The sequence below is a fragment of the Colossoma macropomum genome, unplaced genomic scaffold (assembly GCF_904425465.1).
Source record: "Colossoma macropomum unplaced genomic scaffold, Colossoma_macropomum, whole genome shotgun sequence".
NCBI lineage: Eukaryota > Metazoa > Chordata > Actinopteri > Characiformes > Serrasalmidae > Colossoma > Colossoma macropomum.
Window position 1 is genome coordinate 2,041,217 of NW_023494796.1, and position 13,647 is coordinate 2,054,863.

At 40.6% G+C, this 13,647-nt stretch overlaps 2 protein-coding genes across 2 annotated transcripts in view; one reads left to right on the forward strand and one right to left on the reverse strand.

The window, feature by feature from the left end:
• Positions 1 to 388: 388 nt before the first annotated feature.
• spink4 (serine peptidase inhibitor, Kazal type 4) lies at positions 389 to 2,090 on the forward strand. Its single transcript, XM_036583626.1, has 4 exons — positions 389 to 557; positions 648 to 679; positions 1,369 to 1,481; positions 1,996 to 2,090. The coding sequence occupies exons 1-4, from the start codon at positions 515 to 517 to the stop codon at positions 2,039 to 2,041; spliced, it is 234 nt and encodes a 77-aa protein (XP_036439519.1). The 5' UTR covers positions 389 to 514; the 3' UTR covers positions 2,042 to 2,090.
• Positions 2,091 to 4,882: 2,792 nt separating this feature from the next.
• Positions 4,883 to 13,647, reverse strand: part of b4galt1 (UDP-Gal:betaGlcNAc beta 1,4- galactosyltransferase, polypeptide 1) — a 34,326-nt gene continuing 25,561 nt past the window's right edge. The window contains exons 5-6 of the mRNA XM_036583608.1: positions 11,773 to 11,877; positions 4,883 to 9,817 (exon numbers count right to left, since the gene is read on the reverse strand). Of these exons, the coding sequence (XP_036439501.1) occupies positions 9,688 to 9,817; positions 11,773 to 11,877 (235 nt within the window). The 3' untranslated portion in view covers positions 4,883 to 9,687. The remainder of the gene's footprint in view (positions 9,818 to 11,772; positions 11,878 to 13,647) is intronic.

Here is a 13,647-nt window from a genome sequence, read left to right on the forward strand (position 1 = left end):
TGCCTGCGCGTCCACCTTCTTCTGCTTTCTGAGTGTAACATTCCTGAAATAATGTAATTTTGGACAGTATGTTTCTTAAACTGCCGCTCTGTAATGTTACTGAATGCAGTCCAACAGCGATGTTGACTTCCCCAAAATGGCGGCACCGTTGTCGTGCCTGTCTGGACCCAACGCAGCATCTAGGTATCTATATCTAAGCTATTGAAGCTAGCATTAGCATGGCTAAGGTGTGTGAGTTAGCAGTTAGCCAACACTACAGTAGCCAGCCAGGATGGGACCCCAAACACCTACAAATTACGCCTGTAATGAATTTAATTTAAATATTAAATATCCTCCCTGAGTATTTGAGTCAGAGTGCTGGTGCTTCATGACCACACTGCGATAAACCTTCTTATCAGTTAGGGTGGAGAGGATCCTGCTGTTTTATGTGCACTGTGTGCTCAGGTGTGGGAGTTCTCAGTGCGGTTAGCTATAAATCTCCATGTGAGCACTGCGTAACAGACACTGCTTCACAATGTCCGCGTTCGTGTTCTGCGTGTTGATCCTCCTCGTTGCAGGTAGTATATTTCATATATACTCATTTAATGAGGTTTGTAATGTATGTAATAATCTTAAGTGTAGTAATAAGAAGCTTTAAATGCCTTCAGGGTCGGAGGGGTCGGGGCCTACTGGCAGAAAGGTGAGTGATCAAGGCTTTTTTGTACGCTGGTTTTTGTCTAGGTCCAGCTTTTTCCATGTGCTTGACTACAGACTGGTTTGTTCAGGTTCAGAAACAGCTTCAACCGCCTCTACATGCACATGAGTCGGATTACATGTGTATTCAGACAGTGTCAGCTGTGCACTGTGAACATGAAAAGACCAGAAACAAAGAAGGAAAGCAATGTACAATGGAAGAATGTTGCTGTCAGTGGTTGAGCTGTAAACAGAGTCATTCAGAGTGGGTTGGTGTGAAATGGTTCAGATTTCTTTACAGCGGTGGTGATAGGAACCAGGGGTCACCATGTCTACAACACAAATAGAGCCACTTTATTTACTATCCAAAACCACCAGTGAACCTACACAAGTCTTCTGGGTTTTATCTGGAATGTTGATGGTAAAATAGTGGAAAATCTGAAAAAAATTCTTCGGGGACTATTTTGCCTCACAACACCCTGCATGTATCCCTCCACCACGAATAGATTTGAAGGCCAAAATCTTCTCAAAACTTATGTAAAACAGTGTCTCAGACATCAGGCAGTGAATTCATAACCATTTCATGTAATAACTTTCTGTGAGGGAGATTTTAGAGGTGGATGTCTGGTTCCTATCACCACCACTGTGAACCATTCTGACAGTCACTCCACAACAGAGCGTTTATGTGTTCTACAGCCTTCGTGCAGCGATTTGGCTGAAATCCTGGCGTGTCCCATGAACCTGGTTCCTGTGTGCGGTTCAGATGGAAACACGTACGCCAACGAGTGTGCGCTGTGTGTGCAGAGACTGTGAGTGACTTCACATCACACTATATTACATTCATTTCAATGGAAAGTGGTGCAGTCGAGGAACAGTAATAAAATGTTGCCTGCAAAACTTTGGTGACCTTTGACATGGGAATTTGCATTGTGGATCAATAGCATAAATGGACCTTTACATCATTTTATAGTTGGTGTTAGGCCCATATAAGGAACTCTGGGTCTAAGCCACCTTCCTTTATGGGCAAAATGAGTAGAGTTTTTGGATCCTCTGAATTACAAGATCATTAAAAATGCAAAATTTGAATATTGCTACATGCAAGCTAATGCTACTATGCATCAAACTAATATTGTAACACACCAAAATACCCCACACAAACAAGCTAGCTTTGTTAAACGTGGCCGTTTACAGGCTTTGGCAGTTTTAGGCCACAATAGTGATGACTTTCAAAAACAACGCTTTTTCCCATAGAGAAAAAGAGCTTAGACCTGGACTTTCTTATGTGGGTATATTTAAACTCTCTTTTTCTCTGCTTTTTTCTAGAAAAACCAAAATGGACATTTTAGTCAAGAGGGATGGCACCTGCTGATTCTCTCCCAAGGCATCTTGTGTCTCAAATAAACGAGTAAAGCATTTGAGATGGTCTTTATTCATGAAATTATTTGACATTGTTCCTCAAGAAACCATAAATTCAGGATATAAACTGGACTGGAAAGATCTGGTAAGATGTTCTGGTGCCCTCTAGGTAACTTCGAAGGGGAAAAAATGGCACCTATCTATTTACGAAGAGGTCTTCTTGTTCTAGTGAGACTGAACTAAAACATTAACCATATTCACCATCACTACATCTGAAAATAGGACTTCATGTCTAACAGGACAAATGAAGGCGCTAATGAAGTGCTAATCAAGCACTAATCAAGTTTATCTGAGTAGAGTTCATTGTCAAGTTGAGTTTACCTACCCAAGCTTGGTTTTAGCTTTAATTCAGAGGTCACAATGTCCACATTTGTCACTTTAAGTGAAAAACTAGCCAGCTAAGCCAAATTCTGAACCTCTAGCTGGCTTCAGTAGCTATGTGAGCTAACTTTAGCAGATTTAGGAAAAGTTCCACCACCTCAAAATCAAACTGAATCCCTGCATAAACTAGATTAGCCATAAACACCACTCAGAAGGAAACTCAGCCCTTCTAATGTTCACAAAGAATTACTTTATGTGAAAACTGGCTTATCTGGCTAGTTAGCTGGCTCAGAATGTACATATGGTAACTTGTGGCTTGGTAGCTAACTAGCTAAGTCCGTTTCTGTACCCTTGTTTGCTATAATAGCTACAAGCTAGCTTTAGCAAACTTAGAAGTTCCACCACCTTTCAAAGTCAAACTGAATCCCTGCATAAACTACATTAACCTTTTCAACTCCTTGAGACCACCGGTGGTTCCAAAACACACTTCGTCATATTCTTCATAACTTTCATATTTCATAAGCTACATTCTAAAGGTGGGGGTCATATGAGAGCTGAAACTGTCTTCTTTCCAGTCAAATAGATGGGTGATGTAATTTTAAGCCCTTATAATAAAAGAAGCTGAACAAGTTTTTTTTCTACTGAAAGTCGACCCATTTTTCCACAAATCTGGGCTATAAACTATAAACAGATGGCGTCTCTTCAGTGATCTGCTCTGTAAAAATAATTTTTATAAAATAATACAAAGAGCGTCTGAGATTTTTGGCTTTCAGCAGTAAATTGTAAGCATACAGCAATATGTGTGATCATAAAACACATGTTCTGTTAATTTGAGGGGAGCTTTTACAAAAAAATAAATAAATAAAATAAAAATCTACATTTATTTCATGCAGTTACTGAATAATTTGTCTTACGATTTGGTCATGTAAATTCAGATGGACAAACCAAAATATACCCCTCAATAAGAGGTTAAACACCACTCAAAAAGAAACTGGATCCCTTTAACTAAGCCCTTCTAATGTTCACAAAGAATTAGGTTATGTGAAAACAGACTTATCTGGCTAGTTAGCTGGCTCAGAATGTACATGTCGCTGCTGTCGGAGCAAAACCTCGTATCTCCAAAATGGTGACTTTACAGGAGAAGGAAAAAACATACTTTACTTTTAATGTAAGTCAATGGAACCAGACTTTTTTCCAAGTCACTTTGGGCCGTTTCTTTTAGTTCATTCATCATGAAATTTACACACGATATAAAGAACAACAGACACTTTCAAATTATGTCAAAAACTGAAAAACAACAAAAATGGAGATACAAGGTTTTGTTCCAACAACAGCGATATGCTAACTTGTGGCTTGGTAGCTAGCTAGCTACATTTCTGTACCCTTGTTTGCTGTAATAGCTACAAGCTAGCTTTAGCAAACTTAGGAAAAGTTCCACCACCTTTCAAAGTCAAACTGAATCCCTGCATAAACGACATTAACCATAAACACCACTCAACATAACCTGATTTGTTTAACTATTAGCCCTGCTAATGTCTAAGGGTTGATTGATCGGGTTTCATGTAACTCGCTAGGTAGTAGGCTTGTGCATGCTGTAAGCTGACTTGTGGCTTGGTGAATAGCTAGCTAAGTCATTTGAAGCTGTGCTGGTCTGAAACGATGGCAGCCAGCGTGAGAAAAGGCCTCAGAGTGAATTCCAGCAGTCATAATGACTAATGCTAGTAGAATACGAGGTCATAGGAAGGATGTGGCGATATAAATGGGTTTTTCCCTCCCGTCAGAAAAGTCCAGAACAGAAAAAAAAAACTGTTTTCAGACAGGAAAAGACGCGGATAAAACATACATACACACAACACAGGCAGCACTGGTCTTTGGTCTCCAGTCTTCCCACCGTTTGTGTAAATTCCGGATTTCTCTGGAATGCGAGCCTCGGTTTTTTTGTTACCCTGGCTCAGACTGGTCACTGAGGTCACATTATAATAGACAAACAAAACAAACAAATGAGTTGTGCTGTCACCTTTGGCTGGCGTATTCCCTGTTTCGGCCTTTATTGGTCAGAGTGAAATACATCTGTCCAGTACAGCAGGGTTATAGTGGATTAAAGCAATAGATTGGCAAAAAAATCGAATTTACAAGACCAATAAAACGTTTCCGATTCTGATGTTCCACAAAACGGACCCTAATATCCCGACGTCATTCAGATTTGTTCACAAAAACGATGAGCAACACAAAGGCGTGAACCATTTCATTCATTATTATTTCCATGAATCACTTCAGTGCACGTTTCCCCATAAAACACACAATGTACAAAAAGGCATTTCACAGAATCTTACAATGGATAGTAAAAGCATTTGCTAAAACCTCGTATCTCCAAAATGGTAACTTTACCGGAGAAGGAAAAAACCTACTTAACTTATAATGTAAGTCAATGGAACCAGAATTTTTCCCAAGCAGTTTTGGGCTGTTTCTTTTAGTCCATTCATTATGAAATATACACACAACGTAAAGGGTAACATGTTTTTTCAAATTATATCAAAAACTGAAAAACATAAGATTTTCTTCCAACAACAGCGATTTACTCGTTAATAAATGATCATATATATATAAAGTGCCTTACAGTTTGCTGGTGTTCAGTGAGTTTAACAGCAGTTCCCAGATCAGTTATACAGTTTAAAGTGTGAACGATATTGCAGTAACACAAACACATTAAAAGGCCTGTAATAGTCTGTAGATATTTTAAAGCAGTAGTTTTTTGGTGAAAAACCCTCACGCCAAATGTGGTTGATCAGCCAAGACGTGTTTGGTGTCTGATGTTTGCTGCCTTATTTTTGCACTGGAGCTACGAGGCTGGAATTTTATCTACTTTAGTCCATGTTTATAGACAACAGCGTGTCATTTACTGGAGGTTTACCGGAGATTAATAATCAGCTCCACACAGTTTGAAGCAACAATGCTAACTGGTGCACAAGCTTTTCTTATTTTTCCCCCAATTTCTTCCCAAGTTATCTCTCAACACTGATAAGCTGGGAGGGTGAAGATTAGCACCAGCTTCCGATGCTTCCGAGACACCATGCGTGTTTTGTTGTAGATCAGCACAGCTGGACTGGACTTTCCAGTTTGTCTGAGCGTTCTTGTCCTTATATGTGTGAGTATATAGTTACATTGGCTCACAGTAAGCGACCCAAAACGCTACCAGCCCACTGGCAATTCTCCCGGCAATTCTCCCGACAACAAACATATTTTGGCTGATAGGGGGTTTCATATTTAACTGGAATATACAGTCTGCAATCCCTCAGACTGGGAGCCACTGACTTTTTAGTTCCCTGAGACTTCAATATTTCTAATTTTGAGATTGTTGTAAGAATATTAGAAGCTTATCAAACTTATTTCTAGACATTTTTACTTGTTTTAAGTTGTTTTGTCTTATAAAAATGTCTTATTCCACTGGCAGATGTTGCTTAGAACAAACACAATTATCTGCATCACTTCTTGAAACATCTACCAGTGGAATAGGACACTTTCACTGCATATAATCACTAAAAACAAGTACAAATGTGTGGAAAAAGGTTGAATAATCTTGTAATATTTTTACAGCAAACCCATAATCAGAAATATTAGATATATTGACTACATATAAAATGTTTTCTCTTGCTAAGACATCATGATTTGCAGTGAACATCTAAGCGTGGTTGATTAAACATGAATTCCACCAGTTTTTTTAAGTTTCAGCATGTTTGCATGTTGAGAAATAAACAAAGTTGATTCTAGAGAAGTGTACCGATTCAGATTTCATTACGATGTTAGTGATAAGACCTTTTTTTTACCCAAACAGTGAAGCTACACGTCCTCTGATTTTACAGTGCTCCTTTTCGGATCTCATTCATCAACGCCTCCTCGGCAATTAAACTTGCACAAAATCCGGATGGCATTAAAATCAATTTTAAAAGTTTCTAGTGGGTTGTATTTTCTATGAACACAGATTTATAAGGTTGATGATATTAAAGAGGAATTTCACAGATTTTCCAAAACAATTTGCATAATTCTGTCAAAAACATGTGAACAAAATCATTCAGAAGGGGTTGAGGTGAAACGCTCAACCGACCATCAGAACTGTTCACAGTGGTGGTGATGGGAACCAGACAGCCACCTCTAAAAGCTCCAATTTATTACGTGAAATGGTTATAAATATACTGCCAGATGTCTGAGACACTGTTTTACATTAGTTTTGAGAAAATTCTCACCTAAAACATGTCTTTAACCACAGTCATGGTGGAGGGGTACATGCAGGGTGTTGTGAGGCAAAATAGTCCCAAAAGAAAACTTGTGTTTTTCAGATTTACCACTATTTTCCCATCACATAAAACTCAGAAGACACGTGTAGGTTCACTGGTGGTTTTGGATAGTGACTGTATTTGTGTTGTAGACATGGCCCTGGTTCCTCTCACCACCTCTGTAAAGAAATCTAAGCCTCTACAATGAACAAATCATTGGAGATCCCCTGTAATTTAAAGTAGGTGACTCGTTTTTTTCCCCAGCATCCATCGTTTCGCAATTTGCGAAGTGTTTACTATAGATATGCATGCTAGGAGACTAAATATGGTGAGTAGCAGCGGTCAAAACCCTTTTTTTTTGCCTGGAAAACCATGCAAATGTGTCTCTGGATGGGACTAAAATGACCGGAGCACTGCTGAGTTTAGCGAAAAACAGTAGGCAATTTGGCCTCTAATTTTCTCAGGGGTGGAGAGAGGAAAACGACACGGCCTGGACAAGATACAGTCATTCAGCAGCACCTTCGAAAAAGGAAATTGCCCTAGGACCCCATGTACTTTTAATCCTGTCCAAATTAGGCAAATGACATCAAACTGATGGAAAATCTTTTCCTCATAACAAGTGACTTATGCTATTTTTGAAAAAGCAACGCAATCTGTCTCTAATGAGGTGAGTATAAGCAGATGTTCTCAATGGAGAGCATCAGGGAGTGAGGAGTACTGATGAGTCCGCAGGTCAGTCCTAGTTTGATTCAAGAGGTCATCCCAGACTGCAGCAGCAGCAGAAAAGCTGACCAGCCAGCTCAGCCCCACAGGCACTGCTTTCCTCTTTTCCTGTTAGGCCTGTCGCCAGCAACAACACTTCCAGTCACATGTTTATATTCCTTTTGATTGACTTTCAACTCTTTCGCCGGGTTCTTCCTTTTCAGTCTCACAGGAAGGCTGGTCTTCCTCTCCTTTAGAGAAAAGGTCAAGGCAGAGTTCTTGATCCCTGAGTGTTTCAGAAGAGTCACTGCACTGTGAAGAATTCGCCTGTCCGACGCAGCCCAACAAACGGCAGATATCAGCTAGAACTGGGTTCATTAGGGGTCCAAGCACTTATTCCGATCCTGGGCTAAAACATGCAGACTGAGCAGTGAGCCGTAGAGCCGCAAAGTTTTGGTAGAGCTTGAAATATTTGTCCAAATCCGACGGGACCCGAGTGCCCACGTCATTTCCTGAATATGTGTTGGGCTCAGATTTTACATTCAGGTTCTCAGAACTCAGAACAGTCCCTTAGAGAACGTTTTACCAGACTAAAAGCTGGTATGTCATGTGCAAGCATTGCTTGATGAATTCAAACTTGAGAAATCTGTGTTTAAAATAATCCAGAATCAGTGTAAACTTGATTTGGGATTGTTTTAAAGGGATATGTTTTATTCCATTTATTTATGCGCTAACTTCTTACCATGCAGCAACTTCTGTTAGGTAAGGTAACCAGCGCTACCGGTCAAAATGACAGGTTCTATTCAGCACTTTGGGTGATTATGGGCCTGTCTGGGTCAGTTCTGGGCAGAATTTTATCAAGCTCGGGTCAATTTTGGATTCGGTGACATGGTTTGGGTTGAGCCTAAACGCTAAATGCTGCTGGTCTATTCAGGCAAGCGAGATGAGCCTGATTGGCTGAAAGGGGTGCTACAGTGCAGCATTTTAAATGTACTCGCTTTTGTTTTTGACCTGTTTAGTCTGAACTCTCTCTTTGGTCAGTTTAGTTTGATCAGTTTAGTTTGGGTGAGTTCCTCAACACTTCAGGTTAACAGCACCAAAAGGCTTAGATGGTTTTTATATGTTAGAAAGCAAAACTTCCAAAAAAACATTTCTGGTTTAGCACTAAACTGCACAGTTTAGCTGTTTTCCTTGTTCTAAGACAGCCTGAATCAGCTCCTACAGAACCGGAATGGTTATCTGAGCTGAATCAGATGTTAGGTGACAGAAAAGAACCGGAAAGAACCCGATTTGATCCCCTGTGTAAAGCTAAGGTATAAATCATGAAAAAAAGAAAGAAAGAAAGAAAAAAGCACACATTTTAGGACCCATTTCATCTTTTTTTCCCGCACCGATCATAAATGCATAGCCTCTTTACTAAGATCATGCTAGCTAGCCATGCAGCTAATGCCAACAATATTATTTTTTTCTTCCTCCAGTGTTAAATGAACAGTCTCTTTGGTCTCACTATTATTATTAGCATGTATGCTAGCATGTATGCTGGTCTGCTTGGAGGACCCTGAAACCCCTTTGCTCCTAGCAAAGGAGCTAATGCTTATGTTATTAGCATGCACGCTAACACCTTTCCCTTTCCACTTTAGTCCCCTACAATTATAAATGTACAAGGAACCGTTTCCCAAAAGCATCTTAGTGTAAAGACTGGCTTAACCGGTAGAGAGAGTGTTCGGTGTGATGCTCGCTCTACCATTTAAGAGCCATCCTTACACTGAGATGTTTTTGGGAAACCGAGCCAAGCTAAGTAGCTAATGCTAAATATTATTAGCATGTATGCTAGTGCCGTTCCAGTTTGTTTACTAAGATCGTACTAGCTAGCTAAGCAGCTGGTGTAATGCTATAATATTGTATTTTTTTCGCCTTTAACCATGAATGGACAGTTTCTTTGGTCATAAATGAACAATATCTTCACTGAGATCAACCCAGCTGGTTAAGTAGCTCACGCTAACGTTACCATCTCTCTATTTTTGCTCCCTTCAGTCACACATTATAACTAAAGCTCTGCTAAGTAGTGCTGCGGTGCTCCAGAACTGGATCAGGACACCGTTGGCTTCGCTCAGCGAATGTGTCTGAGTAGGATTTTGGTTAGTTTCCATTTGGACTGCATCATGAAGACAGTTTGAGGTCCTCCTTCACGGACATTCAAATACGTTTCCGTCTAGAAAATGACAGCTCCCGTGCTGTAGCGCTCCACAGTTACTCCGCCAAGTGGCTTAAAGCAACCGTAAGAACTCTGAAGGCCAGCAGAAGATCAAGGCTTGCCGATGTCCACTGTGATTTTGGTGAACAGCTTGTCCTTCTCTGTCCTCACCACTCTGTAGGTCAGGCTGTTGATGCCGTCACTGTCCATGGTTTGTCTCGTGTGAGCGATTCTGTCAAACCTGCGAAAATGAAGCACACTGTGAGGGAAGGGCCTTCACGACCGGTCGGACTGCATGCTGTTGTTGATTTTCTACGTGAGAATAAGTCGACGCATCCTCTACAGAGAACACACCTCTGCACATTTTAATGCACTTTTACTGGTTATTTGTTAAATTTAATATCTTGGGGGGAAATGAAACATAAAATGTGGCCTGCGCAAAAACTTTATTTAGAGGTTTTTTCCAATATGCTAAACTCATTCTCAGCACTGCAGTAACACTGATGTGGTGGTGGTGTGTTAGTGTGTGTTGCGCTGGTCTGAGTGGATCAGACACAGCAGTGCTGCTGGAGTTTTTAAACACCTCAGTGTCACTGCTGGACTGAGAATAGTCCACCAACAAAAATGTCCAGCCAACAGCGACCTGTGACCACTGATGAAGGACTAGAGGATGACCAACACAAACTGTGCAGCAGCAGCTGAGCTATCGTCTCTGACTTCACATCTACAAGGTGGACTGACAAGGTAGGAGTGTCTAATAGAGTGGACAGTGAGTGGACACAGAGTTCAAAAACTTCAGCAGCACTGCTGTGTCTGATCTACTTGTACCAGCACAACACACACTAACACACCACCACCACGTCAGTATTACTGCACTGCTGTGTCTGATCCAGAACAGTACCTGCTCTGTGAGGGTCCATGGGGGTCCTGACCACTGAAGAACAGGGTAAAAGGGGGCTAACAAAGTATGCAGAGAAACAGATGGACTACAGTCTGTAACTGTAGAACTACAAAGTGCACCTATATAGTAAGTGGAGCTGATAAAATGGACAATAAGCGTAGAAACAAGGAGGTGGTCATTATATTATGCCTGATCGGTGTATATTGAAATATATTTATATTTGCATGAAAGACAGTATGCAGTACATTTGTATGCAAGAGTTTAGACACCCCAGGGCAAATTCCATGTTTTGTTGATTTTCAAAATGAAAATGTTCCTCTACAGAGAAAAAAATGCCAGAGTTTTTTCTTACTTAGAAATTTGAAACGTAATTAGATTGGGGTGTTTAAAACGTTTTCAAACGGCTGGTAATATACAAGCTTGACAAATATTTAGAAAAATATATGTAAATATCCTTCCTTCTGCATATCAGGCTGTTACGTCCATAGGACGTATGTTTTGTTTTGCTTGCTTCCCTTTCGTTCTTTCTCTCTCTCTCTCTCTCTTATACTCTCGCTTATTAGGAACCCGCCCACTTGTGCGTGTGATTGCCTGGAGTCCCGTAACGAAATTGCATCTGATTGGCTGGCTGAAATTGCACGGCGTATATCTTCGACGGCTGCGCCGGATGTCATCGAGGCTTTCCTCCATGGCGGCTTGGAGCGATTGTTTTTAGATCCAAACCGCAGCTCAGCTTGTTTGTTTTATTGCTAGCGATTGTCTGCTCTCCTCCCAAATGAAATAGCTTAGCTTTACCTCTTGTTCCATACCCAGTTATCTCTGCAGTTAAACTGTAAGCTCATGATCTGTCTCTGTAAATGTTCACTCTTATGCCGACCAGGTTGTAGGAGTGGGTGCCATTTCTTTTGATCTTGTTTTCTCCTGTTTTTGGTATAGTTAGGGAGTTAGGAAAGACTGACTGTACTTTTGTTTCTTTATGTTAGCGTAGGTAAGTTAGTTCTCTAACATCTCTAGCTAGGCTGGTTATGTTTATTGTTTTGGCGCATGCCCACTCTGACGTTCTCCTCTGTCGTATGTACAAAAGAGCAGCATAAAGAGAAAATAACACGATTTGACCTGTTTAAACGTCAACTGGCTCTCTTTTGTCATTTTTTTTTGTTATGATCATCTCAAACCCCTAGACAGGTCATAACACAGGCTACGCAATCAGGTGATATGTACACAGTACAGTAAAGTGGCACTAATAGCTACATACTTAGGATCAAGGGAAGAAGTTCTGGTTTTGTGACTGTTACCTCTGAGGGTTTGGTTCGTTCTTTTTGTCTCTTGAGTGCCGAATCATCTTACACCGTCCGATGACGCCATCAGGCCGAGACACAGACATCCCTCGAAACGTCAACCTCCAGAAAGAAAACAAAACAAAGTAAATAAACAAGTTCATGTCAAAAGTAGCCTAACGTTATGATGGTGAACAGTGGTTTGTAAAGCGTAGTGGATAACACGCTGCCTTTCATGCACTTCAGTTCTCCAGCTGGGCTAGAGCACCACACTATACCAGCTGGGCTAGACTCCCAACACTACATTCACCAACCTCTGAAACATGATTAAAATTGTAAGTCACTCTTGATAAGATCTGCCAAACGGCATAAACATAAACATAAAACATTCAAATAAAAGGACTTGGTTGCACCAGTTATGTGTATGTTTGTTTGTGCTTAGAGATTTTCCGACTTTGTTTTACTAAATGAACATCTTAAGCCCTATTCGAGCAGGATTAGTATCATCTGTGGATGTGCTGTAATTTAAGCAATTATCGTCAAGCTTTGTGATTTTAGTCTAGTACGAATCTGCCATGCCTGTAGTTTCTACAAGTTTGCTAAGTAATAATTCTATAAACTACCTCCTATAATTTGCCAAACTCCCTCAGTAACAGTAGTCCTGCTCGAATTGAGTCCCAGATGCCGCAATGAAGCGGGGCAGTATTTAGAAAATAGACCCGAGGCAGATTTTTTTCCATGCGCCACGCACATCACGCAGGTAAATACACTGAAATAAGCTATGAAGATAAATGAAAATTAAACAGAAAACCGTATAAAAAGGTCAAAAGGCGATTTTTATGTAATTCATGATGAAATAAACATTCCGTGCTGCAGACTGATTTCCCAGCTGGTCTGCCAGGCTTGAAACTTTTGCCTAATCAAAAGTCAGAATGCTGTCCAGGAAAAACAAATATACCGTGTACTTTAAGTAAGTTATTGGATATTGGATGTGCGTGGAACTGTGTGGGCGGGAGCAGGAGAAATGATTACGATTTTCTGTGGGAGTGGGCGGGAGCAGAGTGAAATCTCGCAGGAGCGGGTGGGAGCGGGCCTAAAAACTGTCCCACGAAGACCTCTAGCCGAATACTAGTCTATGTGCCAGTTAGCCACACAGCGTGTTATAGTTTGGAAGTGTGGAGCCTGTCAGATAATGCTGAGGTAAACATGTTTCAACGCTAGTAAGGAAAATTACAGAGATTCTTTATCCAGTATGAATCAGCCGGTCAAATCTAGAACAGATTACAATACCGGACCTCCTCTGGTAAAAGTAATCCTGCTTGAATAGGACTTTAACTACAGTAACACTTTACTGCTACATGACAGCTACATGGGGCATTCTACTGAATTAGACTGCACCCTCACAGTAAAAAACACTATTTAAAAAATTATAAAGATTATATTATATATAAAAGATTATATTATGATCTATTTAAACTCATCATTTTTAGGGCACTTTCTATTGGGAGGCATCTACCCCTAACTCCTAAACTTACAGTTGCGACAATCAAAAGTCAGGTCATGTTTCTGGTCTTCTCAGTGTTATCTACCATTGGTTTCCCCAAGTCCTGCTTTGGGGAGGAGATGTAAATATTTAGTAATGACAAAGCTAGTTTGTGTGGTGCTACCCATGTTGGTGTAGTCATGTGTGAGCTTAGTACACACTCACAACTAGCCCACATTTGAACTTACGTATGGCTGGATCTCTCAAAACAGGCAGTACCCCAGTAAAGGCGTCCTTTTCGAGTGTTGTGACTTATCTAGGGGTCAACGCCATGATATTTTAAAAAGCCATAGAGTTCCAGTTAAAAGTTTGGTCAGGCCTGCTTATAAAAGAGTTTTCCTTGTTACATG

Coding starts and splice junctions, on each gene's coding strand:
- spink4 (XM_036583626.1), top strand. CDS start 515: ATGTCCGCGTTCGTGTTCTGCGTGTTGATCCTCCTCGTTGCAG. Junction 558..647: donor GTTGATCCTCCTCGTTGCAG/GTAGTATATTTC, acceptor AAATGCCTTCAG/GGTCGGAGGGGTCGGGGCCT. Junction 1,482..1,995: donor GCGCTGTGTGTGCAGAGACT/GTGAGTGACTTC, acceptor GCTTTTTTCTAG/AAAAACCAAAATGGACATTT.